We start from the raw sequence: 28,000 nt of genomic DNA, 5'->3' as shown, positions 1-28,000 counted from the left end.
CACCAAGTTTCCTTGAGGAAGAACACTGCTGTCTCACCACAGATATATCCTAAGAAACATTTTCTTTGTTAATACACAGGAGCCATTAAATATTAATAAAGTAAATGTAAACAATTAGATTGTAGGCACTATTAAACCTGAATATCAGTGCACCAACAAGTACATTAGGATATACAGTAATGTTACTGATCATTTAGTAACCTCTCCTCTTTTCCTGGGAGAGCTCACAGCATCAAAAGCCAGACACTGTCCTAAACATTAGAATGTTTGCTACAGCTTGGATGATGGAGCAAATTTCAGTGCCATGTCTTGTAGAATCTGAAGAAACTTCTCTTCATCGTCTGTGGAGGAGTGTGTGCTGGCCAGGGGTAAATGGGTAGAAACAGGTTTACGATCTGAAAGAAAGAAAAAATAATTATATAAAATTACACACATACACATGTATCAATACATACACACACATGGCATTGAGCTTTACATAAGGCATACAATGTTCACGTTTTTTGCAACGCTCTTGTTACATAGTTACATAGTTAGTGAGGCTGAAAAAAGACACAAGTCCATCCAGTTCAACCTATGATACCTATGATGTGTGTGTGTGTTTGCTTTTAACCGTACATTGTATACCCCTGTATGTTGTGGTCTTTAAGGTGTCCATCCAATAGTTTTTTGAAACTATCAAGGCTCCCCGCTGATACGACTGCTTGCGGAAGAGAATTCCACATCCTTACCGCTCTTTCAGTGAAGAACCCCTTACGCACTTTAAGGTTAAACCGCCTTTCCTCAAGTTTTAGTGAGTGGCCACGTGTCTTATTGTATTCCCTTACTCTGAATAGTTTGTTCCTTATGCTAGGGTCGCCAGTACAGTATTTGTACATTGATATCATATCCCCCCTCAATCGTCTCTTCTCCAGAGAGAATAAGTTCAGTGCTTGTAGTCTTTCCTCATAGCTGATGTCCTCCATTCCCCTAATTATTTTTGTTGCCCTTCTCTGGACTTTCTCCAGTTCCAGCACATCCTTCCTGAGGACCGGTGCCCAGAACTGGACAGCATACTCCAGATGTGGCCGGACCAGAGTTTTGTAGAGTGGAAGAATAATCTCTTTATTTCTGGAGTGAATCCCCTTTTTTATACAACCCAGTATTGACTGATGTGACTGTGTAAATGATGGGTCAGGCTCATCACATGGTTTTCCAATATGGAGAAAAAGTAGAAAATTACCCTATGTTCTGGGCCAGTCTGATGTGAACTACTTGAGTCTCCATTGCCGTTTTGCCTATCGGTGCTGGGAGCACAGCCCCGCCCCCCCTCTATCGTTTGAAAAAACACCAGGAATCTGGCTCTGGCTGAAACTGCTGCCTATTGCCAACCTGGATTCAACTCTATACAATGTTTTATCACACTATGTGTCAATTTAAAAAAAAAAAAAAAATTATTATATATATATATATATATATATATATATATATATATATATATATATATATATATATATATATATATAATTTAAAGCTAAAACAATTTGTGTATTCTCTGGGTACTTTAAAAGTCAATTTACTTTTTGTATTGCACATTCTTTTGTTATACGATGGGACATGGAACCCTTTTATCTCACTTATCCACCATTTCTTAAGACAGAAAATCCAAGCCTCCACAGAAAGCAATGATCCTACCTTGGAAGAAGAGTCCACTTGGATGTTTGACTGCAGCAGGAGATATGGCGAGCCACACCGCTGTGTCTGCTCCTTGTTCTTCAGTGCGCAATCTGTTTTTCATTTTTTCATAGAAGTCTGGCATTGATGACCTTACAGCTAAATAAAAAAAATTCCAGTCAGATATATCTTGAAGAAAATGCATGTAAAAGAACAGGGATTTACTGTATGACTGTCCGTGTTAGTGACAAATAGAGTTATATAGAGTGTATACAGTTATATAGAGTGTATACGCATCAAGAAGGCAGATAAGAGTCTCCAAACCTATGTCTGCCCCAATTATTCCAAATAAAAGTTACATATCAGTTATTTACCTGGTGTGTCTGCCCAGCCTGGGTGCATGACAGAAAAGTGAATCTTGGGGTATGCTTTGGCCCAATGTTCAGTCAAGATCACTTGCTGCCTCTGTAGTAAAGATAAAAAAGTGAATAAAACCTCAGTTTGTATATTAGATAGTATAGAGAAGAATAATTCAAATGCATGTTAATTCACTATTTGCATTGATGTCATTTTCAGCACTTTTACGAAACGTCATCATTACATCTGCCAAGTGTAGCTGCACAATGGGCTGTAGAAAGGGTGACCTGGGCAGCTAAAGCTTTAAGTATATAAAAAAAAGTAAGTACAAACCATACTGATCCACTATTAACATTGAATTAGGTAGGCCCCGGACCCCATTTACTACATCCCAGAAGCCCAACGGCAGAGAATTCTGAAGCACCCCCCCCCCCCCAGCATAAATTCCTCCTGCAAGTTAGAATTCCCCCCCCCCCCCCCCCCATACAAATATGCAAAAATTCCCCATCCTCACAGTCCAAATCCCCCTTCAAGCAAATATCTTTACCCCACCTTTCAGCTCAAATCCTCCCCCCATAAAAAAAAAAAAAAAAAAAAAAAAATCACCCCTACTAGCACACATCCTCCTTCCTTCCAAATCCCCACTCCTAGCACACATACGTCTCCCCCCCTCCCCCATTTCTCTTCCTTGCACAACCCCACCTCCTTCCCCCTTTTCCAGCACAAACACCCCCCCCCCCCAATCTTCCAGGAGTAGTGAAGAGGTGTGGGCTCTCTGTGCCCCCCAATGAACATTATACCCACGCCTGCTGCAAGTCTAGGCAGAAGTGTCAGTGAGGAGAGAGCAGCACGCTGCTTCATACAGCAGATAACACCGGATACTGTTCGATCGGACAGCACACGGCTTGATTACCAGTCCCCTACCACCTCCAAGGATGGCTCATCTCCTAGGAAATGTGGGTAGGTGGCAGGTAAACAAGCTGTGTACCATGCAATCTAAGAGGATCCTATGTAATCTGCTGTATGGAGGGGTGCTCCACTAGGAGAGCACATAAAGCCCACACCTCCTCCCCTCTTGCTTACAAATCTCTTGTCCAGATTTGAAGTGTGGGTACAATGTTCACAGGGCGAGGGGGCACAACTGAAATGCCACAGTCCACCCCAGCACCCCCCCCGCCCCTAGATCTTGCCATGTACAGACGGGCGTCCTAGACCCCCTCTAGGAAGGGCACCTGTAGGCACATGCATTACACTACACTTCATAACTATTGCCAGATGTATCAACAGGAACAGACCTTATTCTGTGCGTACACCATTGTTCCATCAAATGTGCCCTTTTCAAACTGCAAGTCAGACACGTCCAGTTTTTGAACCAGCATACCACCCGAAGAGACAGTCACCTGGAATATAATAACATTGACACGGCTGACACACTGCCAATTCCTGTACTCACTGCTGCCTATGCCAAGCCTAAGATCCATTCCACACACTGGAGGATAAAGAATTTCCCTGGAGGCTTGTGGAAACATGCATTATAGGAGATCAAAACGTAACCTTGCTCTCTAATAAAGACAATCACATATTGGTTATCCCCTTTGCTTCTGGGTAATAGAATAATTTATGCATGATAAGAGCAGAGTGAAGGAGTGCGGACACTATAACTGTAAGATGTGTCGCTGTACCCGAATGCAAAAGTGATGAGGCCCTCCTGAACATGAAATTAAAAAAAAAAAAAAAAAAAAAAAGGCAGTATAGACAGAAACCTGTCGGGAAGGTCCGCTTTTACGCACAGACACACAAAAGATAAATTGCCACAATACTTACCACCCTGGCACCCTCTTCATTCTCTAGTACAGGCAACAACGCTCTAGTGAGAATATAGGTACCTGAGGGAAGGAAGAAATTTTAGTTTTGATTTTCAGCTTGAGTGTTGCACATAAGTCACTTTCATGCCATGCATGCTCATAGGTTTTGCAGTAGGCACTGAAAGCAAACACTATTCTAAATTGGTATATAAGCTCTACATCCTCCATCCAGCACACGAGCACACACACACATGCATTTATCATAAGACAGTTATGTCTTATAATAAATGCCAATGCATAGAAAGGGTCTACCCTAGACCTGGTTCCAAAGATTGTACATACATAAACATTAGTAATGTTCTGTCAGGCCAGGCAGACAACAAGCTTCCAGCATTCTCTGCTACATAAATGTATAGGTTAACTACCTTAGCCAAGTATAGTAATAGTCACTTCAGAATGTCATTTTGACCCTCTAATACTGGGCCTTAGGTGGACATGTAGGGCCTAAGGGTTTTATTGCACATGATCTTGCTGGCCTTCTGGTGCAAGAAGGATAATGCCAGCCTTCAGTACTTCTAAATAGTAAATTGCCAGTCTCCAGACAACCACCAATGTATATTGCCATCTCCAGCAGGATTGCACAACAAACCTCATGTCTATAAGCTTACCACTTGACCGCCTGCCTTTTTTTTTTTTTTTTTGCTGACTGGAGAAGTAAGAGAACTTGCCCCAATCACTATAGCTCAATCCTTCGATCAGCAATGTAGGTAGCACCTGTCTGTTTGCTTTTGATCCTTTTGGGTAGGATGAAGAAGAGCAGCACAAACAGCAGGCCAAGATAAGATACCTAGGGGTGCACTTCAAGGTTCAATTCACAAATATGTTATTACATACAGTGCACATTCAAAGAATCACATACACAGCAGCTTCTGAGTGCCATGAATATGCAGGATTCCATTTGCTGCAGTTAATTTATAGGATATCCGATATGGACTGTAAACAGTAATAAAAAGGAGGCTTTCAATAGAAGATGCTCCGGAGGGTTGCTGAGCACTGATGTGACTAGACTGTCACATCACATAGAGTGGGAGGGCAGGTCATAGTACTGGAGCACAGAAGCAGCCATATAGTTTATAGCTAATTGTATGTAAACCCTAATAAACTTCTCATTTAATCTATTTTGGCCTAGTTTTACCATTGAGCCTGGGTTCAGACATATGCGATACAGGAACCAGTGCGATTCTAGTGCGGGTTCCCGCATCGCATCTCCCCCTCAGGCAGTTCACACTGCCCTTGGTGAACTGCTGCAGGTGTCAATAAAAAGTTAATGACACCCAAAGATCGGTTCACAGATCACCGTGTGAACTGTGAATTCAGGCAGGAATCAGATTGCATGGGTGTGACCCGATTCCAGTGCGGGGAAAACAAAAAAAAGAAGTTCCTGCACATTTTTTGTGCAAATCCAATACAACTGCATGGCTGAATTCGCATTTGCACAGACATCGCATGTGATATGCACAGCAATGCGGTGCGAATCACATGCAATGTCTGACATCGCATATGTCTGAACCCCGGCTGAAAGGGTTTTGTTATATCAATGTCTGATAAGTGAAAAAAAAATAATAAAGCCTGTTGATCCTGCCAGAAATCAATCCATTGAGCTGAGTGTTAACTATGCCCAGTTCACCTGTAATGGCCTACACTACACCACCCCACATATTATGAACATTAGGAGTTCTGTAGTTTTAACCAGGAGCACACAGTATAGGGTGGTAACACTGCTTCTCCATGATACAGTACAGCGAGTGAGTGTGGTCACCTTAGGACAGGAAATGTGTTAGCAGGATCACCAGGTGAACATTAAAAAAAAAAAAAAATAATACTTGAAAACAGAAAACTAATGTAGTCACCACATCATACCACAATAGACTACATTTTCTTGGAACTGAAAAGAACACTTGAGAAATTTGCACAAAATGGACAGCAATATAGTTTGTGACTACATGCAAAGAGGAACATCGGATCCCACAAGGTCTAAGGCACATGTGGCCCATGCTCACAGGGCTTTTTTCTTCAGCCTGAAATGTGGTGGAACTCTGTTTTGCCACCTTAGACTCTTACCCTCCGTTCCCTGCTCACCACCGTCACTTGAAAAAACACAGAAGCTTTCTGTGTTTACAGGGACAGCTTTTTGTCTCGGGCGGTTCTCACAGATAGAGATGCAGGTGCAGTGTGGGATGGGGCATCATGTGGTAAGCTGCACTGTGACCTCCCATCGGTGTCCGGGTGCACTGATGATGACCAATGAGCTCTCTGCAAGTGAGAGAGAGGCTGAGCCGCCTACACTGCCCGGAGGTGCCCCCCCAAACTGCACTCTGTACATAGCACCCCCTGAACCCTGCACTCTGTATCTAGTGCACTCTTCAACCCTGCACTATGTACACAACCCACCCCTGAACCCTGCACTGGGTACACACCACACCCCTGAACTCTGCACTATGACAAATTTGCATTGAATCTATGAGCCAAAAAAGAAATACATTTAGGAGCCAGTTTTTTTTTTTTTTTTTTAACTAACAAAGCTTTATTTTTAACAACAAAACTCCTTCTCTTACGTAGCCCTGATGCGTTTCTTTACAGATGCACGAACAAAGGTTTACACACAGAGAATATACAAAAAGGTATGTGAAAAAAAAAAAAAAAAAAAACTTTAGCTCTGCTGCGGGTAAGCAGCAGAACTAGTTGTTGGTTTTAGGCACTTTCACCCCCTTCCTGCCCAGGTCAATTTTCAGCTTTCAGCACGGTCACACTTTGAATGACAATTGCCCAGTCGCACAACACTACCCAAAATAAATCTAACTTTTTTTTTTTTTCTTTGAGACAGATGGAGCTTTCTTTTGGTAGTATTTAATTACCAGTGGGGTTTTTATTTTTTGCTAAACAAACCAAGCCCAAAATTTTGAAAAAAAAAAAATCGTAATTTCCGTTAGCAAATTTTGCAAATAAGTCAATTTTTCCTTCTTCACTGATGTGCACTGATAGCCGGGATTGGGAACCAGGGCACCAATTATCAGCGTAAAATGTGCCTGTCAGAATTACAAGCTACCGGCTCTCCTTTCCTCGCACTGTGACAGCACGTCAGAAAAGTACTGCCGACAACCAGCAAGTCTGTTTGCAATTTGATCATCTGTAATTGGACACAGCTGATCACATGGTAAAAGGGCCGCTGTGATTATCCCTTTACCTCGACCTCTGATCAGCTGTATCCAAAGGACACAGAAATCACAGAGTCCGCCTCAGTGGCACAGGGTTGTGGGAGGACAATAGATGTCCTTCCAGAAGTAGCCGACTTGTGCCTGGGAATTGGCCTGACAAAAGCCTAGGCACCAGGTCCCCATTGTAACTAGAAATTGCATCCAGGCGCCTGGGCTTTTGTCAGGCAAATTTGGGATTTTTTGAGCTCTGTTATAGGGCGCCCCTTAAACTGCCCTCTGTAAATTGTGCATCCCAGAACACTGCACGTAACACACTATCGCCATTTATTGCCCCATTAAAGATCCTCTCACTGTGCAATTTGGCCACACCCACTGTTTAATGCGGTTGGGGGGGGTGGGGGTCATGGATGAGTTCCTGCACCTATTCTCTGAGAAAAAAAGCCCTGGATATATTATATATATATATATATATATATATATATATATATATATATATATATATATATATATATATATATATATATATATAGTCTTACGGATACAAAAGTGAACCTTTGGGCAACCAGAATGCAGCCCTCAATAAAATGGAGTTTGACACGCCTGGTCTAAGGATTCAAAACAAACTTTTTTTTTTTCGCATGCAGTGCCACTCATGTTGCTGATTACATCTGTATCTCTTTGTGGTTTCACATATAAATTGCATGTTGCTTATTATCAGTTCATATTGCCTAAAGAAAAGGCCAGGATGCTTCAAAAGCTGCATTACAATCTATGCAGACCTGAAATGTTTTTTCCAGGCCTTCATTAAACCCGGGAAAAAAAAAACAAAAAAAAAAAACGAACATTTCTGTATTCACTTAACACGGTCAGATTCTGCCATTTGTCTGCACAGAAAACATCCTCCCACGTATTTGTCTATAATGGTTCATTTCTGTAGTACATTGCCAGGAAATTACAGTGCACCAAGGAATTGAATTGAATTACATCAGGCTTATTGCCTGTAATATTTATCATTCTACATGTATAATGAAAGATTTTGTGTGCTCATTTAATTAGACAGTTCAACAAGGAGATGCACAAAGTACAGTAACCCAAAACAACCAATCAGATTTCAGAATACTGAAGTCAGATTAGGGACAATGCAACCAATCAGATTTTAGAACACTAACATCGAATCAGTAGGACGTATTTTGGAATAACTCATTTTCCACTTGGTAAAGTGAAATAAATTCTGACACTAAACAAGATTTTTTATCATCACAACCACCAAATGAATTTGCTATGAATCCAAGAAGCCTCCGGGAGTAGCAGGTTGATTTCTGGGTTAACCCCGTTCATTAGATTGTTCAGTGTCTGGCATTCTGCCACTAATTCACTGAAACCACAGCCATCTAACAATGAATTATTCATCTGCACAATATTCTGCAGTGGGAAGAAGAGAATTTGCCGCCTATCTTGTGCCTTACTAATATATAGTGTTCTGTTTTATTTTGAGATGTTTTTATGCATTGCTGCCATGCAGTGACACAAAATAATGCAAAATCGCCAATACAAGAGGCTAAAGACCTGTGTCGACAGGCTTCGGTTTGCATCAGATTGATTCTATTACCATATAGTCAATGGGAAGACAAAAACAGCATGAAACAGGTTGGCATGGTTTTGAAAGACTAAATGTGCTCATCAATGAGCACAGAATGATCTCAGAAGCCTCTTAATGAACCTAAAGCCATGCTGCACTAGCCTATTGTCACAAGCCCATTACCCACCAATGCAGGCCTTTAATGCTCTTTCTGCCATGCACATCTGTTGTACAGACCAGACAGGAAGGGGTTTTACACAAACAGCCACCAGGAGTGTGTGTATATCGGAGAAGCCAACTCCTGTCAGATGGAACCAAATGGGTGGCTGCTCAGCCACCCGAGCGCTTCCAAATACCCCCAGTAAAGGCTGCCCCCCCCCCCTCTTTTTTGGTCCCCTATGTGATGGAAAAATAAATAAAAAAACACAACTACCCTTCAGGGACGCCTACGCACAAATACGTACATTTGCAATACACATTACATATCTCCGTGCACACTGGATTGGGAGCAATAATTCTAGCACCAGAGCCCCCGGGGAACTCTAAACCAATGACCTGTAGGGGCTTCTATAGCATTGCTTATGGAAAAACATAGCTTACTATATTTTGTCTTGTTTGTTTCATGGGCACACAAATTTTAAAGGTTTGACATGTTGAGTATCTAAATTATTTAGCACAACCTCATCTTCTACATTTTACAAATAAATGGCTAATGTATTGCATTTGTGTGCCCCAACAAAACCTTTAGTGTATTTTTTACCAAGCTTGCATTTCCTAGGGACTTTAATATCTTATTAGATAAATAAATTGGAACTACCACTATTGTATTCTATAGAGTGTCTGCTTTCAGAAAATTATATTATGTTTTGGGATTTTTTGTAATCTTCAGGGCTAAAATTAAAAAAAAAGAAAGAAAAAAAAAAAAAAAAAAAAGGGAGTGCAAAAAATGCAGTCTGTTTACCGTGGATAGGGGAAGGGGAAGGGGAATTGAATGTTCAGTGGGGCCGTAAGGGAGAAATCTAGCCATGTATAGCTAGCCTTACTCTGCTTGCTACTAAGGTGAACCAGTTACTTTGCTTGCTAATGGGAAAGCACATACACACCTAAAAAGGTTCGGTGAAGGCCAAATCCTATGAAAAAAAAAAAATGTATGTAAAAACTTACATACTTTTGGATACATATTTTGCAGTCATTGTCAGACTCCAATCACCTGACAATCATGCAGATGAATGTTTGCCGCAGTAGTTACATAAGAGGTTTTTGTCCAAAAATCAATTTCACCTTTTCTTTATTAACACAAGGACTAATACAAAAAAAAATAACAACCAATCATAATTCATATTTCACTAATCTGAGTTATTAGCATTCAGGCATACAAGCATCATTTAAGAGAAGGAATTGCCTACCCAGGACATTTGTTGCAAAGTTCTTCTCTATTCCATCTTCTGTTAATTCCCTTTTATTCACCATGCAGCCAGCATTGTTTATCTAGAAAGAATAAATTGCTTATGCTTTATAAAATATTCACACCTAAAAGATGTTTGGTGCAGTTATATCATAAATCCTATCAGCCCTCTTCTACTTCTTATTCTCACCCATCCTCAGTCCAGCAGGAGATGACTAGATCGGGTCCATGCAAGTGCCCTGCACTCCCCATTCATTTCTACAAAGTAGGAACTTGAAACTCCAAAGAAATGAATAGAGAGTGCCTTTGACAAGCGGCTGTGTGATCTAGTCAGCAATATCTCACTGATCAGGAGGAAGAGAGAGAGAGGGGGGGGGGGGGGGGGGGTTCTAAGGACCAATATAAGCGATACATTTAAAACAAGGCTAGGGAGTGGATTTAATAAAAATACAGAGTGCAAAATATAGTGCAGCTGTGCATAGAAGCCAATTAGCTTCTTACTTCAGCTTATTCAATTAAAGCGGAGTTCCACCCTGGAATTCCTTTTTTTTTTTTTAAAAATACCCCCAGGACAGTCAGGGCTAGTGCATTCCACAATGGCTAGCCTCTGATCTGTCCCGGGTTGCACTTACCTGTTAGGACAAATACTTGCCTTGAAAAAGTCTTGTCCAGCGCTGCAATCTCAGGTGTGGGCAGCTTGAAGCCAGCGCGATCCTTTCGGCGACCTCTTCCTTCTTGTTCGGTCCCACGATGCCCTGCGCCGGCCCCGCCGTCACTTCCGGGCGCGCGCGTCATCCCTCCACAGCTTCTGGGCATGCCCAGAAGCTGTTTAGAAGGGAATGACGCGTGCGCCCCGGAACTGACGTCGGGGCCGGTGCAGGCGCAATGATTCCTGGGAGCGATGACGTTCAGCTCCCAGGAATCATTGCAAAGCCAGGAAGTGACGACGGGCCGCGGCCGAGGAAGAAGGAAGTAAGGTAAGTATATTTTCTTTTCTACGAGGTAAGTAAAAAAAAAAAAATGCGATTATCCATTTGTTTTTCAGGTGACCCGGAGCGAGAAGATGGAGGCAAGTATAAAATTAGGGTGGAACTCCACTTTAAGCTTTGACAGAAAAAAAAAAAACACACTAGAAGCCGGATGGTTTCTATGCATGGGAGTGAACTTTTACTACTGTTATTTTAGTGAATTTTGGGAGGACACAAAGAAACAAAAACAGAGAAGGGTCGGGTAATGGCAGGAAAAAGCCCAAATGGCCCATATATACCGTATTTTCCGGCGTATAAGACTACCCCCCTAATTTTCAAGTTAAAACCTAGGTTTTGGGCTATACTCGGCGTATAAGACTACCCCCCTTCCGAAGCAAGGCAACACCATTGAAAAACATCAGATTTCTCATAGATCTCCAAGGTACCCCAAGTACTGTAATATATGTAATCTCTCATAATACTTAGGTTACCTTGGAGATATTATACTCGGCGTACAAGATGACCCCCCATTTTTGGGGGATTTTTTGAGGTTCAAAAGTAGTCTTATACGCCAGAAAATACTGTATTATAAATTTTTTGTGCTACATATGTTTTTTTTTTTTAAATATTTTCCTGACATACACTTTAGCCACTATTATTTTGGGGGCAAGAGATTAATGGGATGACAAAAGACAAAAAACAAAAAAAAAACAAACACATACCAGTACATGGAGTCTGTTCTCAGTCTTAAACTTCTCAGCAAATTCCCAGATTTCTTTTGGATTAGACATATCCAACAGATGTACTAAAACACTCTGAAAAAAAAAAAAACACATAAGATCCGAGGGCCTAATTACCAGTTTAGTTTTAGTGTGAACCAAACTTTTCTTCATTGTTCTGGATAAGACCGAGAAGTGTTACCAAATCTGTAATGTTTTGCTGCTGTCTGTTGGCCTGCAAGAAGTCCCCTCTCTCTTTCTTCCTCTATGATCACAAGGACAGGAAGGCAGAGGAAATCTCTCTAACGGGTACACATACAGCAGTAACAACCTGAGAGGTAGGCTGAAGTGACAATTTGATAAATGAGTATTATTGTATTTTGTGTGGAAATTGTATGGAGAGAAATGGTCCAACCCATCACTGGCACCGTCCCAAGGAATCAATATTGGGTAAAAGGGCACACTTTTACCCATTATTGTATTTTGTATCAGTGAAGTGCAGATACAACAAAGCTATGAGGCTAGTTAAGCAAAACACATCAGTGTGAGTGGTACTAGAATTCCAAGTGATAATACAATAAACGGGTTACACAAGGTCAACAAAATCACAGAGGTAAGATAAGAGAAGACTTCACTCATCCACCCTGAACTTTCAGGTAAGGAAGGGCGCATACTGAAAACTGGAGGTGCATGTGCATTGGGAGGACACAGGAGGCATAGCTTGCCACTCTAAGCAGTGTGAGGCAGCATACGCACACCTAGGAGAGAATCGGATGGATAGAAGGTGATGTGGATATTAGCAGGCAAGTCTTTACACTGGCATTATGGGGGGGGGGGGGGGGGGGATAAAATATAGCCGTTAGTGTTACTTTAAGTAGCCAGACATCCTTTAGTCCCTATTGTTTGAAGGCCACACGCTTTAGCTGCAGATATGTGAAGAAGGTTCCAAATAGTGGAACCAACAAATTCTGGTTGGATCCGAGCAAAGCTCTTACACTGGTTTGTTTCATATGGCTTTTCCCCAGGAGTTTTAAGAATCTCAGCGACAAGGTTACTGAGCCACAAAGGTTGTTTAAGGAAAAGAGAATATGATCTGTAGGAAATGTTGCATGCATAATCGAAAACGATGGGATTTGGACAATGGGCAGATTTTTCGCAAAATTGGCAACAGCTTCATTAAAAGGTTTAAAATATTGCTTGCAAAGCCATGCATACATTATTATTATTATGAGGCTGGATCCATCAGTGATTTTTTTCAAACTGTGCTGCAACACAGATTATGAGGGTAATCATTTACAGTATACAATACCTTTACCTCATTCCCGCTGTTTGTAATGATCTCCTTTTGTGCTTCTTCTGCTCTTTCCTTGTTTCTGCATACTAGATGAACAGTACCACCTGCAAGAATTTAAAAAAAACACATCAGTAACAAAACCTTACTACTGATGGGCAAAATGTCAGATATTGTAATTTGTCTTCAAGAGCCTTCTTAGTGTTGCTGCAGATTTATCTCCCTTCCTTACTCTGATTTGGCCCTTTTCCTGCATCTTCCCTATTTTACCAGAACTAAAAATTCTAAAATGCAGAGTTTACTAGCCAAAACCCAATATATGTTACTCTTTAACCCTTTTGTTGCCAGAGCCATTTTTGCACAACAGGTAAAAAGAAAATTTTTAGGCCTGAAAATTACCTAAAGCCCCTAAAACCTTATATACCTTCTGAAAGCAAAGACCCTGTGCAATAAAATGATGGCAGTTGCAATTTTTTTAAATGTCACGTAATAATTGCAATACTGCTTATCAAATCTACATTTTCAATTAAATATGCAAATAATTTTAGTGCATGTATATACATACATCAAAATACCCACTTTTGTTTTTAGGAAAAAGAAAAAACACACAAACACACCACACATATGCAATGCCTTAAAACAGCACAAGCTCATGAAATTGTTGAAATGCTACAGTACCAATTAGCCTAGGTTCAAACTGAGGGTGGGTATGAAATTGCGCAAGTTCAGCTGAACGATTTCAAACCGGCATTTTAGGTCTGCCTTCGGGGGCAATTTGACAGACATCCGTGCGGTTTCATTGACAGTCAAATCGCCCAAATGTAAACGTGGGCTTAGGCAGGGATGTAAAGTCTTTACAGCGCATCAAAGAGTAAACTGTGACAGATGCCCCCAGAATTATTGGCTCACTCTGGTGTGCACCAAAATACATAAAATGTGTGGCACAGTCATTTTTTTTACGGCTGTGCACTTGGGAAAAGGGGAGGGGGAGAAAGCTTTAAAAATTTGTATTTGATTGTGTTTTATTTTATCAAAACTTTGTGATAGCATAGTGCAGGTGACAGAAACAGATATCTATTAGACATGAAATGTTACCCCTGAAGCCAACTCTCAGAGTTCACAATACTACCCCTGACAATACCACCTTTCTTTAGAAATAATTTAAGATTAGGAATGAGTTCAGGCATTCGGATACAACTCGAAACCCGTCTGCGCTATCGTGCCAGGAAGCGGTCAAAGCCAACATCCAATTATAGGTGGTGGAGGCATTCCCAACCCAACAGCGGCATGTGAACACTCCCCTTGCATACATGTAGCTGCTGGGCAGGGAATGATTCTGTCACCCAGGACTGGCTGTCATCCTTGACAGCTTGGTGGCAGAATAGCTCAGACAGGATTGTTCGAACCCGCCTGAGCTCTTCCCTATCCAGTATCACGGTCTACTTCCTGGACAGAGATGCTGTTTTATATGCTCCGTTCACACATAGGCATAATAAAATGCGGGAAAAATTGCCAGGATTCTGCCCACAATTTCAAAATGCGTGGTTAAAATGTCAAATTGCACATCAGCATGTTCAGGTGCTATTCATTTCAATGGTACCTGAAAACACAGTGAGATTCTGATGGGATTGTTGCGTGACACCCCAAAAAAGTTCCAGAACTTCTTTTGGGCAACACGTGTCGCGCAACAAAATGCAGGCAGAATCGCAGCACGTTTTTAGGTGCCATTGAAATGAATGACATCTGAACATGCTGATGTGTGATTTGACATTTTAAGAACACGCTTTAAAATCGCAGGCAGAATTGCGGCACCTTGATAAGAGAGATCAATCTCCTGCTACTGCACAAATGTCACAATGCACAGTCTGAATGATGACTGAAGAGGAATGATGACTGGAGAGAAAAGAATGAGAAAATACTTCCTCCTGCCCGCAGCAGACTAATGACAGGGTTCTTCTTAAACTTACCTCTTTTAGCTATGGCCAGAGCGGCTGCTTTTCCGATCCCACTATTTGCTCCAGTGATCATATAGGATTTTCCTTTAACATCAACTTGCAAATCTTCTGCCACAAAGTACTTGGCTGCAGCCTCATATCCACCTCTATAAAAGGCCATTGAAAAATACAATGAGATTCATAATTAGGGATCAATGTAAAAAACAAAAAAACCAACAGGATCGCTCAGTCAGAAGTAACAAATGGGTTTACAAACAAAGAACGCATGCCTTTTATTGCTGCGAATAGTAATTTTGCATTACATTATGGACATGGAATAAGGTCTATAATAACTGTTAAAATGCACAATGATGTAGTGCTTATAGAAGAAAAGTCCTTATAGTACTTAGCCCTGCTTGTATCAACCAACCACTAGTAACCACTTGTGTGAAAGAAGTTTGCTGCATGAAAATGCATTTCAAGGTGAATTCCTATTCCTTTCTATGTGGCTGGCTCACATCTATGCAATGCATAGGGAAACTATATGGGCCCATTCACACCTATGCATGCTATGCGAGTTGTACCGCACACAGGACAGTGCGGATACAACCCCAGACATATTTTGTAAATGTGCTTAGCCAATACAGGGCAAAGCAACATGCTAACTTATGACATCCCCACCAGTAGCACATACTCCCCTTCCTTTACTCTTCCACTTCCCCATTCAGCAACTGCATACAAAGAACAATACGATGTACTTTCCAGGTATGGAACAGCTGGAGCGTGCGACAGTGCTGATGCTTGGTGAATGGCTGCTAAGACACCAGGCACAGTCCCCTGACGGCTACGAGATAGTCTACACAAGGGGTCTGCTCTTCACTTCAAGCAGCCAAACTGAGCAGCAGGGGAGCAAAGTATGAGCACTGGTGGAGTCAGCATAAGGGCTCATTTACACTGGGACTCATCCTTCTGCGGTGCGCACAACTGTTTACTTTTTCCCCACCCCGGCAGCCCAAATAAAGTGAATGGACAAATATCAGCCATCCAGAACCCTCCACACAGCGGAGTTTGACAGATATGAAGGGACGGTTGCACAGACCTGGATGTACAGGCTCTTTCACTGCTGTATTAAAGCAGGTGTAAAACACAGCACACAGCGCACAGGACTCAGGTCCACCTCGCACACAGCGCACAGGACTCAGGTCCACCTCGCACACAGCGCACAGGACTCAGGACTCAGGTCCACCTCGCACACAGGACTCAGGTCCACCTCGCACACAGCGCACAGGACTCAGGTCCACCTCGCACACAGCGCACAGGACTCAGGTCCACCTCGCACACAGCGCACAGGACTCAGGTCCACCTCGCACACAGCGCACAGGACTCAGGTCCACCTCGCACACAGCGCACAGGACTCAGGTCCACCTCGCACACAGCGCACAGGACTCAGGTCCACCTCACACACAGCGCACAGGACTCAGGTCCACCTCGCACACAGCGCACAGGACTCAGGTCCACCTCGCACACAGCGCACAGGACTCAGGTCCACCTCGCACACAGCGCACAGGACTCAGGTCCACCTCGCACACAGCGCACAGGACTCAGGTCCACCTCGCACACAGCGCACAGGACTCAGGTCCACCTCGCACACAGCGCACAGGACTCAGGTCCACCTCGCACACAGCGCACAGGACTCAGGTCCACCTCGCACAGGACTCAGGTCCACCTCGCACACAGCGCACAGGACTCAGGTCCACCTCGCACACAGCGCACAGGACTCAGGTCCACCTCGCACACAGCGCACAGGACTCAGGTCCACCTCGCACACAGCGCACAGGACTCAGGTCCACCTCGCACACAGCGCACAGGACTCAGGTCCACCTCGCACACAGCGCACAGGACTCAGGTCCACCTCGCACACAGCGCACAGGACTCAGGTCCACCTCGCACACAGCGCACAGGACTCAGGTCCACCTCGCACACAGCGCACAGGACTCAGGTCCACCTCGCACACAGCGCACAGGACTCAGGTCCACCTCGCACACAGCGCACAGGACTCAGGTCCACCTCGCACAGGACTCAGGTCCACCTCGCACACAGCGCACAGGACTCACCATCTGTATTAGTCACTTATGACAGTTTTTCCAAACACCAGGCAATACTTGGAGAGCTCCCCTCTCCCTGCCCAGCAGCTGATGTGCATTTTTTCCAATGAGGCTATGAAGGGGGGGGGGGGTGTGGCAGGCGTGGTGGTGTCTTTTCCTTCCACTCAAGTGTCAGATTATACTCCGCTCTCTGCTGTGCAGTGTGTGACAACAGATCCCCCCCCCCATAATCTGAATAATACCATCTAAACTGTGTACTTTGGAAGAATGGAGGAGGAGAGAGGCTGCAGATAAACAAGTACAACTTTTACAGGAGGATTTGGATCACCTGAGGCCAGTCACTTTGCTGAGTATATGGAAAGGATCATTACCCCTTTAATGTAAGCCATGGTGCCCCAAACTCAGGAAGGAGAGGAGAATACATCACATAACCGTCCCACGTCAGTAGTGGCTTCTGACCACACAAATCCTGACACAGACCAACCTACAAACCTATATACAGTATATTTAATACATTTATGATTATTACACCAAACAACAAGCATATAAAATATCAAAGTCCCAGAAATGTTTGCACAATCCAGGGAGACCGATAATAGTATATAGGGCATTGTCCCATGACTCCCATTTTCCTTCTTAGCCACACTTTAGGAGGAGGGTTACTTATCTCCAGTTTTTACTGGTCTACACAGATTTAGCACCCTTCCCCTCATTATTACGATACGGTTATTACACTTGTTATTTAAAAAGATAGATTTGTTGCCGTTTCATAAGCAAGCACATTGCAGAGATGATTGTTAAACAGTAACTTTACTATGTAACATGAATATAATAGCAGATCCGCCCTCCGCAGTGTGACATTACACGTTACACAATCATTACAGTCACATTTCTTTCATAACAGCTCTGGATACAGAACATTAACATTCCATGAACTGGATACACAGCTCCTGTGGACTGCAGAATGTTTATTATTAAAAAAAATAAAAATAAAAGAAGGTCGTTATTCCTACTGAAAGAGCAATACCTAGGGATCTTTGAATTTTAAACCTTTAGGCGTTTCTAAACACATCAGAACCAAAAGATTAGGCTTGGCACACATTCCAGTAACACACGAGAACTCCTGTAGCTCTGGGTTGTGTTGGATAGACACTCACATCCATGCTTCACTTCCTAATGAACGACAACCAGTTTCTAAAATATAAAATGTCAAACCCACTCTATGCTTAGGTGTACGCCCAAATAAACAAACAACTTCTTTTGTGTATATTTATAAAATATTCAAACGTGTGAAAATCATGATTAAAGCGGTAGTATAATCCCCTTTTTAACTTTTACCTACATGTAAGCCTATAAGAGCTCAGAGCTCCTTGCCGGAAAGCGATCTCCCGCGCGTGCATCATCGCGGTTCCGGCCACTCACAGCGCCGGAGCCGCTGAGGGAACATGACAGCTTCCATAGCGATGTCCGGGCAAACGTGTGGGGGCTTCGTTCTAAGTATTTCATAAGGTGCTAGTATGTGATGCATACTAGCACATTATGCAATTGTCTTGCAGGGGTTTTATTTTTTTTTTGTACTCAGGGGACACTACCGCTTTTACTTTTACCCCCTTCCTGCCCAGGCCAATTTTCAGTGCTGTCACATTTTGAATGGCAATTGAACGGTCATGCAAAGCTGTACCCAAATGAAATGTATTTTTTTAACCAAAAAATGACTGAAAAATTAGAAAAAACATTTTTTTTTTATTTTTTGTCAGAAAATTTTGTAAATTTTTCTCCTTCACTGATGTGCGTTGATGAGGCTGCACTGAGGAGACGGTACTGAAGAGCACTGATGAGGAGGCACTAATATGCAGGCACTGAAAGGCATCACTGATGGGCACAGATTGGCACTGTTGGGGCTACACTGATAACCAGTGGCCCTGATTGTCTGTACAGGTCTCCCCTGAGAGGAGATGCCGCCGATCTGCACTCCGCACCCCGCACTATCATTGTAAAAGGAGAGCCCATAACCACCATTTCCTTGTTTACATGCGACCAGCTGATTGGACACAGCTGATCACATGAGTAAAGAGCCGTGTCATCTGCTCGTTACCGAGATCAGGGTCATGCCGTGTCCCAGTGACACGATAAGACGGGGGCGATGTCATATGACGTCTTCCCATAACAGAGCATAGACAGCGGGCAGGAGGTAGTTGAAGTGTATGTTACCCCACGTTTCATATCCCTGATAAGTGTAAGTTGTACCACATACTTGCATTACAAAGTATCCTGTTCTCTTAGTATTGCTTCCTTTGTCTGAAATTCCTGGTGGTCCTGCCAGTCCCCCCGCTTTCCTATTTCAAACTGATCACATGAGAGCCACATCCTTCCCAGCCTGGTCAGTTTTCTGGTTGTCCTGGGAGCACAGCCTGCCCGTCCTCCAATAACCAAGACTTGTGCTGACGCGCCTCCCTGCACAGCTCCTCCCAGTGTACTGCTTTCTCCGTGTACTTCCCTCCTGCAGTCTCCACCCCACAGCTCTCTAAGCCCTTTATGCAGCTAAGAACAGAGGTCATGTGATCACTTAAAAAAATATTATAAATACCTTTTTTGTTTTTCTATATACAAATTTTTTGCCTTGTATGTCTATTTTAACCACTTGCTGTCTGCTCACAGTACATTTTTTGTGGATGGGTGGCACAGCCAGGCTAGGCGACATATCTATGTGTTGCCTAGCACATGCACACTAGCACATTCCCGCGACACCAGAGGTGCAATCATGTGATTGCTATGACCAATCATAGCAATCACATATTATGTAAGAAAACTCATGAATTGCTTTCATTCATGAACAGCTTGCTTACTGTTGCTATCACATAGTATCTGGGCCAGCTGTGGCCAATCACAGCATGTTAAACAGTATGGAATGGAAAGCCATTCATAAACAGTTAACTATTGCTTAAAAGCAATAAGTGAAAACATTTTTAAAAAGCCCTGATCACCCCCAGAGCAGTAACGTGTCACTATAGTGAACTATTCTAATGAAAGTGGTTTTTAGATATGGTCACCAGTAAGAATCCCTGATCACCGCCACACCAATCAAATGATGGAGCTGTACTGCACTGGTGGCTGGATGTAAAAAAATAAATAAAAAAAAGGGAGGAGGGGGGAACCTCCGAGGAAGTGGGGAAGGGTACCTGCCAAAAACCGGAGGGGAGAGGAAGCAGATGAGCGGAAGTTCCACTTTTGGGTGGAACTCTGCTTTAAATTTCTTCATTTTTCAAAAAATTGTGACAAAAATAATTACAACATCAAAAAAAAAAACTCGCCACACTAAATACCTTGGGCTGTCCATGTTCCAAAAAGGGGGTCGCTTGGAGGGTATTTGTACTGTCCTGGCATTTTAGGGCCTCAAGAAATGAGATTGAGGCTACGTTCACATGTGGGCGTAGTGGATCGCGGGCAGAATCACCGCGATTCTGCCCGCCATCCAGAAATCATTGCATATTGCGGGGCGCCTGTGCAATGCCCGTGATTTGCAATGGCACCCTAAACGCTGTGCAATGTTCCTGGCATTTCCGCCTGCCAAATCGCGGTGATTCTTCCCGCAATCCGCTACGCCCACATGTTAATGTAGCCTGAGCAATCCTAAAGACGTACTAATGACCTATTTTTAAAATCTATATACCAGAGGTACGGAATTAAAATTCACAGAGGTTAGGTCAGTAAAATCTTCTTCCAGCAGAGGTCCGAATTTGCATGTTTGTGCTAGGAATCCGATCCTCCCCTCTACCATCCGCTCCACCTGGGCGTTTTTTTTGCTGGCATTTATCGGGCATTTTTTGGGCGTCTTTGGAGGCATGCCTGCCTCCAAAGACGCCCAAAAAATGCCCGATAAATGCCTGCAACAAAAACGCACAGGTGGAGAGGAGCCCCATCCCTGCTCTAATAATAATAAGAAATATTATCTTTTTTTTTCTGGTTCTGGACATGCTACAGAGCTGAAACTTCACAGGTACACTTTTTAGACCCCCCCAGACACTAAATCCAAAAAAAAAAAAAAAAAAAGTAATCCCTGCCTCCAAAAATGCCCGATAAACGCCTGCAACAAAAATGCCCAGGTGGAGAGAAGCCATATTCCTGTTCTACTAAAAATTCTAAGAAAAACGCTCTTTTTTTCTCGTTCAGGACCATTTTAATGGAAAGTCGGATCACAAGTCGCTTCAAATAAGATAAGGAGGCGACTCCCACTGAAGTCTATGGGACAAGTCGGATACAAGTCGCCTCAAAGTAGTACAGGACCCTTTTCAGAAGTCGGAGCGACTTCAGTAGTGCCAATTAAGACGGCACTCATTGATTAACATTGCTTTTGTTATGTCAAGCGACTTGGGGCGACTTGAGGGCACACAAGTCGCCTCAAAAGTTGCGTCAGTGTGAATGGACTCTAAAGTCGTTCTAAAGCCTAAACATTTTTTACCTTCATGCGATCCTTGTATGAAGGTAAAAATTGTTTAGGTATCAGTATCCCCCCCCCCCCCAACCCACCTTTGACTTAGCTGTGCTTTTATTGGATCCAGTGCTGTGCAGGTCTGCAGCTCTTCTTTCCCCTCATTTTCAGGTTTCACAGGCTTTACTGGGGCACCGGCGCTATTGGCTCCTGCTGTTGTAAATCAAAACCAGTGAAAAGGGAGCAGGGGGCGGGGCCAAGTCTGACTGCCTGTGTCAATGGAGCGAGCATGCACAAGTGCCCCCATGGAAGCGGCTTCCCAGGGGGGCACTGACAGAGGAGGGGCCAGAAGTGCTAGTGGAGGACCCAAGAAGAGAAGGTTCATGACCGCTCTGTGCAATTCCATTGCACGGAGTAGGTAAACATACATGTTTGTAAAAGGTAAAATAAAAAAATAAAAAAACACTTTAACCACTTGCCGACCAGCTGCCGCCTATATACGGCGGCAGGTTCCAGCGAATCACTGTACCTGTACAGCGGTTCACACAAGGGATCCTGGAGGCACACGCCTACTCACTAGCGGGGAAGCCGATGCACAGGGATTGCCGCCGGGAACCCACAATCGCTCCCCATGAAGAGAGAACGGTGGTCTGCAGTTGTAAACACAGCAGACCATTCTCTCAGGAATCAATGCAGAGCTCCTGTGTTCCTCCTATTTAGGAACACAGGTCTCTGTATTTATATCACAAGCCCATCCCCCCACAGTTAGAAAAAAACCCCTAGGCTCACCCTTAACCCTTTGATTGCCCCTGGGTTAACCCCTTCCCTGCCAGTGTCACTATTACAGTGCATATTTTTAGCACTGATTACTGTAGTAATGTCACGGTCATCCCAAAAAAAAAAAAGTGTCAAAAATGTCAGTTAAGCGTCCGATCTGTCAGCCGCAGTCCCGCAAAGAAAATAAAAAATAAAATCTCTGATCGCCGCCATTACTAGTAAAAAAAAAAAAATAAAAAAAAATGACATAAATTTTCCCCTAGTTTGTAGACGCGATAACTTTTGCGCAAACCAATCAAAATACGTCTATTGGGATTTTATTTTAACCAAAAATATGTAGCAGAATACAAATTGGCTTAAAATTATGAAAAAAAAATGTGATTTTTTTTTTTTTTTTTTTGGATTATTTTTGTTTACCAAGTTGCATTTACATGTGTTTGAGTGCAAAAAAATGCAGCATGCTGTCTTTTTCTTTTTAAATGCATTGCAAGGTCATAAACTAGGCTCCTTGGAATAAAATCATTTTTCGTTCATACTGCGTTTAAAAAAAAATGCAGCTGACTGCATCCGCTGTAAATGAGCCCAAGAGTGTATCTAAAGTCAAATCTGTTTATCGTTCTGGATGAAGTGTTGGGGGGGGGGGGGGGGGTTAGATCTCCTGTCTGTGTCTCTGTTGGAGAACCTTACCCTCCTGACTTGTCTTAATTACGGATGAGCTGTGGTGTGTCCAGGCCTGAGACCCAACCCACCTGAGCGATCCTGCTGGGAAGCTGTCAAGGTAGACAACCAATCATGGGTGGCAGAGGCATTCCCCACAGTGGCACAAATACAGGGCCCTTCCATAAATGTGGCTAAGGGGAAGGGAATCCCTCTGCTGCCTACACATGGCTCAGCTCATCTCGGGTCCTAATGACAATTGTTCTGGGATGGGACTCCAATAGAGGAATAGAGGGGAAATCTTCCCATGGGGACACAACATAGGAGGGTTCATTCACACCAGAACATGGTGCAGGAAACCCACGTCCTGTGTGCAATCTGCGATGTATATCAATATAATCCTACTGACACCCAAAACGCTGTGCGTTTGCCAGCAATGGATCGCATGATACCGCAGTACAATGTAATCCAGTTGCAGATTGTTTTTGAAATGTAGAGCATGCACTACATTCGGTGCGATCCAGTGCGCTTTTAGCTCAAATGATTAGGCAAAAAAAAATAATAATATTAATCACACTACTGAGGCTGCATTCAGAGCTCTGCGTTTTAAATTGCGGGCAGATTTTCCATAATTCTGCCTGCGATTTCAAAGCGCCAAGGTGTAAATGACAAATCGCAGAAAGCATATTTGAGATTCCATTCATTTAAACGGCACCTAAAACTGCAGTTCGGTTCTGTCCCGATTAATCGAACTGCAATCAGCATCGCGTTAAGCTTCTCGCCCAAAAAAAGTTCAGGCGCTATACTTTTGGACGACATGCGGGTTGCCGCACATGCAGCGCAGTTTTAGGTGCCATCCAAATGAAATGATGCGCTTTCTGCGATTTGTCATTCACACCTCAGCACAGAAATAGCGGGCAGAGTCGCTGCAAGTCTGCCTGCGATTCAAAACGCAGAAATGTGAACGCAGCCTTAGTTACATAGGAACTGCGGAGGAACATGGAGCGATTCAGTAGGGAACTGCCCTGAGAGGGGACAAACAGGGGACAAAGATAGCAAAATATGACAGGGGTTCTAACCCTTCCACAAACTGAGGTACAAGATCTACAATGCAGACAGTAGATGTGCAGAGAGGGGGGAGTAAGCATTGATTTGTAAATAAGGAAGAGGAAATCCTATCACCATGGTGACCAGTCTGTACTAGAAGAGCGCAGATAGGACCTGGTTGCCATGGGCAACGCCATTTGTGTATGATGGAGGGGGAGAACGGTGTACTTACTTGGTGTACTCCCGGAGCCCCTTCAGGAACCACACGGTGTTTCTGTATAGAGACATGTCTGTGCCTGGAATCCCCTTCCTCCTCCTCTACACACTGCTGTATACCGGCTCAGGACCCGCCCATCGGGGTCACATGACGTCACTCGGCTATGTAACCATTTCCCGCCTCCTGTGTGGAAGCCCTCAGAGCTGTGCACACGGTGTGCTGATTGTTGTGTAACAGCGATGTGCTGCCCTGTCATCCACACTCTGCACTCTACAATTATGGAACATTCCTGGGCGAGGGACAGTCCAATGTCTTCATTATAGACAGCACACTTTTCCGCTTTGTTTTTACAGATATACAATATTACAAAAATAAATAACATTGACATAGTTGCCAACATTTGAAAAAAATTTCCAGGGACACTTTGCAGCACAGCTATCAATTACTTACCACACCCACTTCCCTGAAGCTCCGCCCACTCCGCATAATTAATCTCCGCCTACTTATCAGATTATAGGGTCTACTTCATAAATAGAGAATTACAGGAAATTGAAAAGGGAATTGAAAACTTAAAGCGGAGTTCCACCCAAAAGTGGAACTTCCGCTTTAAATAGTCCTAACCCCCTGACATGCCACATTTGGCATGTCATTTTTTTGGGGGGGAAGCGGGTACCTAGTTTTGACAGGTACCCGCTCCCACTTCTGCTCGGAGCGCCGCGGCGCCCTGAGCGGAAGTTCTCCTCTGCCCCGGTTCACACTTATGCGATGCGGGAAGGCTGCGAATCCGCAGCCTGTTCCCGCATCGCAAACGCACCCCCGGCAGTTCACACTGCCATATGCGATACGCTGGGGGTGTCAATGTAATCTTAACGACACCCCCAGTTTGATCGCATATCGCAGTGCGATCGTGCAGTTCGCACAGGATCGGATCGCACAAGTGTGAACCGCTGTGCGATCCGATCCTGATGCGGCTTCCAAAAAGGGTCCCTGTGCGTGTTTGCTGCGGGTGCAGTGCGAATTTAGCCATACAAAGTGTATGGCTAAACTCGCACCGCACAGCCGATCGCATGTAATGAAGGAGCAGTGCGCTCCGACATTACATGTGATCGCCGCAGCCGCAGTAATGAGAACCGAGGCTCTCTCCCTCCCTCCCTGCAATCTTCTGGGACATGTCAGAGGTCCCAGAAGAATCCCGGCCAATCACGACTCATAGCGCAACTCACGCATGCGCAGTGCGTACCCGGCTGTGAAGCCGCAAACTGTCACAGCCGGGTGCCCACATCAGTGATGCCGGCGCCGCAGAGCAGAGAGGGAGAAGACGGTGCATCGCTGGACCGTGGGACAGGTGAGTGTGCGGTTAGGCTGGAACTCCACTTTAAGGCCAAAGTAGCAGAGTTGGAATAATTCTCCCATTCAGCTGCACTACTTCTGCCTAAAGTTTAAAATTCTCATCACAATTCCCTGCAATTCTAAAGTGTGAAATGTGCTCAGGTGTGACCATAGAAAAAATGGAATATGTAATTATAAATAAAGTGCAAGGTGTAAATAAGTATGATTATACTATCTGGTATAATTAGGTTTTATTGTACTTATTTACACCTGAGGCTCGGTTAACACTGATGCGATGCGGGAAGGCTGCGAATTCGCAGCCTTTTCCCGCATCGCACACGCACCCCCGGCAGTTCACACTGCCATATGCGATACGCTGGGGGTGTCAATGTAATCTTAACGACACCCCCAGTTTGATCGCATATCGCAGTGCGATCGTGCAGTTCGCACAGGATCGGATCGCACAAGTGTGAACCGCTGTGCGATCCGATCCTGATGCGGCAGCAAAAATGCCTCCTGTGCGTGTTTGCTGCGGGTGCGATGCGAATTTAGCCATACAAACTGTATGGCTAAACTCGCACCGCACAGCTGATCGCATGTAATGTCGGAGCAGTGCGCTCCGACATTACATGCGAACCCCGCACACGCACAAGTGTGAACCGGGGCTAATACTTTATTTAGATTTACATATTCCATTTTTTGTATGGTCACACCTGAGCACATTTCACACTTTATTCACCTGTCTTTGAATTCAGCCCTCTGTAGGGTGATAATTTTCATTTACATAAAACAATGTAGCATCCTTTCCTTCCTAACACATTACCCAGTCCATACCAGTATAGATTCTAACACATTACCCAGTCCATACCAGTATAGATCCTAACACATTACCCAGTCCATACCAGTATAGATTCTAACACATTACCCAGCCCATACCAGTATAGATCCTAACACATTACCCAGTCCATACCAGTATAGATCCTAACACATTACCCAGTCCATACCAGTATAGATCCTAACACATTACCCAGTCCATACCAGTATAGATTCTAACACATTACCCAGCCCATACCAGTATAGATCCTAACACATGACCCAGTCCATACTGGTATAGATCCTAACACATTACCCAGTCCATACCAGTATAGATTCTAACACATTACCCAGCCCATACCAGTATAGATCCTAACACATTACCCAGTCCATACCAGTATAGATCCTAACACATTACCCAGTCCATACCAATATAGATCCTAACACATTACCCAGTCCATACCGGTATAGATCCTAACACATTACCCAGTCCATACCGGTATAGATCCTAACACATTACCCAGTCCATACCAGTATAGAACCTAACACATTACCCAGTCCATACCGGTATAGATCCTAACACATTCCCCAGTCCATACCAGTATAGATCCTAACACATTACCCAGTCCATACCAGTATAGATCCTAACACATTACCCAGTCCATACCAGTATAGATCCTAACACATTACCCAGTCCATACCATCCTAACACATTACAGAGTCCATACCAGTATAGTCCATACCAGTATAGATCCTAACACATTACCCAGTCCATATTATCCTAACACATACCAAGTCCATACCAGTATAGATATCCAGCATGAGATTTTTCCCATTGAGGATTGAGGTCTGTTTTCATTTTTTTGAGCAATATATATATATGCACACACATACACGGATATGTACACACATTTATCTAGAGCTAGAAAACTATATATATATGTATCAATTAACAGGTGTATAAATTATATCTATAAAAAAACATTATTGATAGTAGTAATTAATGGAGTGTGAGGCCTCCAGCTTGTCGGAAAGGTGTTCTGCCTCCCCCTGCTGGCGGATTTTGGAAAGTGCACCATGCTGACACCCTGCCTTCGGTGACATGTTAAATTTGCGACAGGCGGGAAGAGTGAGCGGGCACAGAGAGAGAGAGACAACCTGCTGCCAGAACTACAACTCCTAGCTGGGGTGAGAGCGACACTGTGTGGCACAAAAAAAAAAACATTTTTTTTTTTAAATGATTTACATTGTCCCTGATTAACAGGGACAATGTAAAATACCAGTGACAAGCTCCTATTTGCCGGGATTGTCCCGGGAAAAACGAGACAGTTGGCAGGTATGTCTAAAAGAGGGTGCAGCTTATTACGCATGGGGCACAGCAGGGATGTAGTGTCTGCAGACACCAGCATCTTCTATTTCCAGAGAGGGGGAGGGGTGTGTGCTCCAAAAGTTATTTTGAGGGTCATTTTAACCCTTTACTGCTGGACATTTTTATTAATATTATTCCATTTTCCATTTTTTCCAATGTGCTAATTGCTAATTTCTGCCCTCAAAGCATTCCATAGTTTGTGAAATGATGAAGGCCCCAGTCATACCTCTGACATACACCTGTGTGGGAAGCACCCATTTTTTCAAGCTTTTTTTTTTTCTTGCCCAACAAGCATAGAGCAGTTCATTGATTTCATTGGGCTGTACTATGC

General features: G+C 43.6%; 1 protein-coding gene across 1 annotated transcript; it reads right to left on the bottom strand.

Moving 5' to 3' along the window:
* Position 1: 1 nt before the first annotated feature.
* On the bottom strand, positions 2–24,293 carry DHRS12 (dehydrogenase/reductase 12). The gene is made up of 10 exons (XM_082248369.1): positions 24,174–24,293; positions 14,960–15,093; positions 13,017–13,099; positions 11,705–11,797; positions 10,016–10,097; positions 3,835–3,896; positions 3,306–3,410; positions 2,028–2,118; positions 1,675–1,812; positions 2–395 (listed from the first exon to the last, which is right to left on the bottom strand). The coding sequence occupies exons 1-10, from the start codon at positions 24,227–24,229 to the stop codon at positions 271–273; spliced, it is 969 nt and encodes a 322-aa protein (XP_082104495.1). The 5' UTR covers positions 24,230–24,293; the 3' UTR covers positions 2–270.
* Positions 24,294–28,000: the final 3,707 nt, after the last annotated feature.

The sequence above is a fragment of the Pelophylax lessonae genome (assembly GCF_965119305.1).
Source record: "Pelophylax lessonae genome assembly, chromosome: 2".
Classification (NCBI taxonomy): Eukaryota; Metazoa; Chordata; class Amphibia; order Anura; family Ranidae; genus Pelophylax; species Pelophylax lessonae.
This window is presented reverse-complemented; position numbering and strand designations above follow the sequence as displayed.

Coding starts and splice junctions, on each gene's coding strand:
- DHRS12 (XM_082248369.1), bottom strand. CDS start 24,229: ATGTCTCTATACAGAAACACCGTGTGGTTCCTGAAGGGGCTCCGGGAG. Junction 15,094..24,173: donor GGGCTCCGGGAGTACACCAA/GTAAGTACACCG, acceptor GGCCTTTTATAG/AGGTGGATATGAGGCTGCAG. Junction 2,119..3,305: donor TGGTGTACGCACAGAATAAG/GTCTGTTCCTGT, acceptor TCTTTACTACAG/AGGCAGCAAGTGATCTTGAC.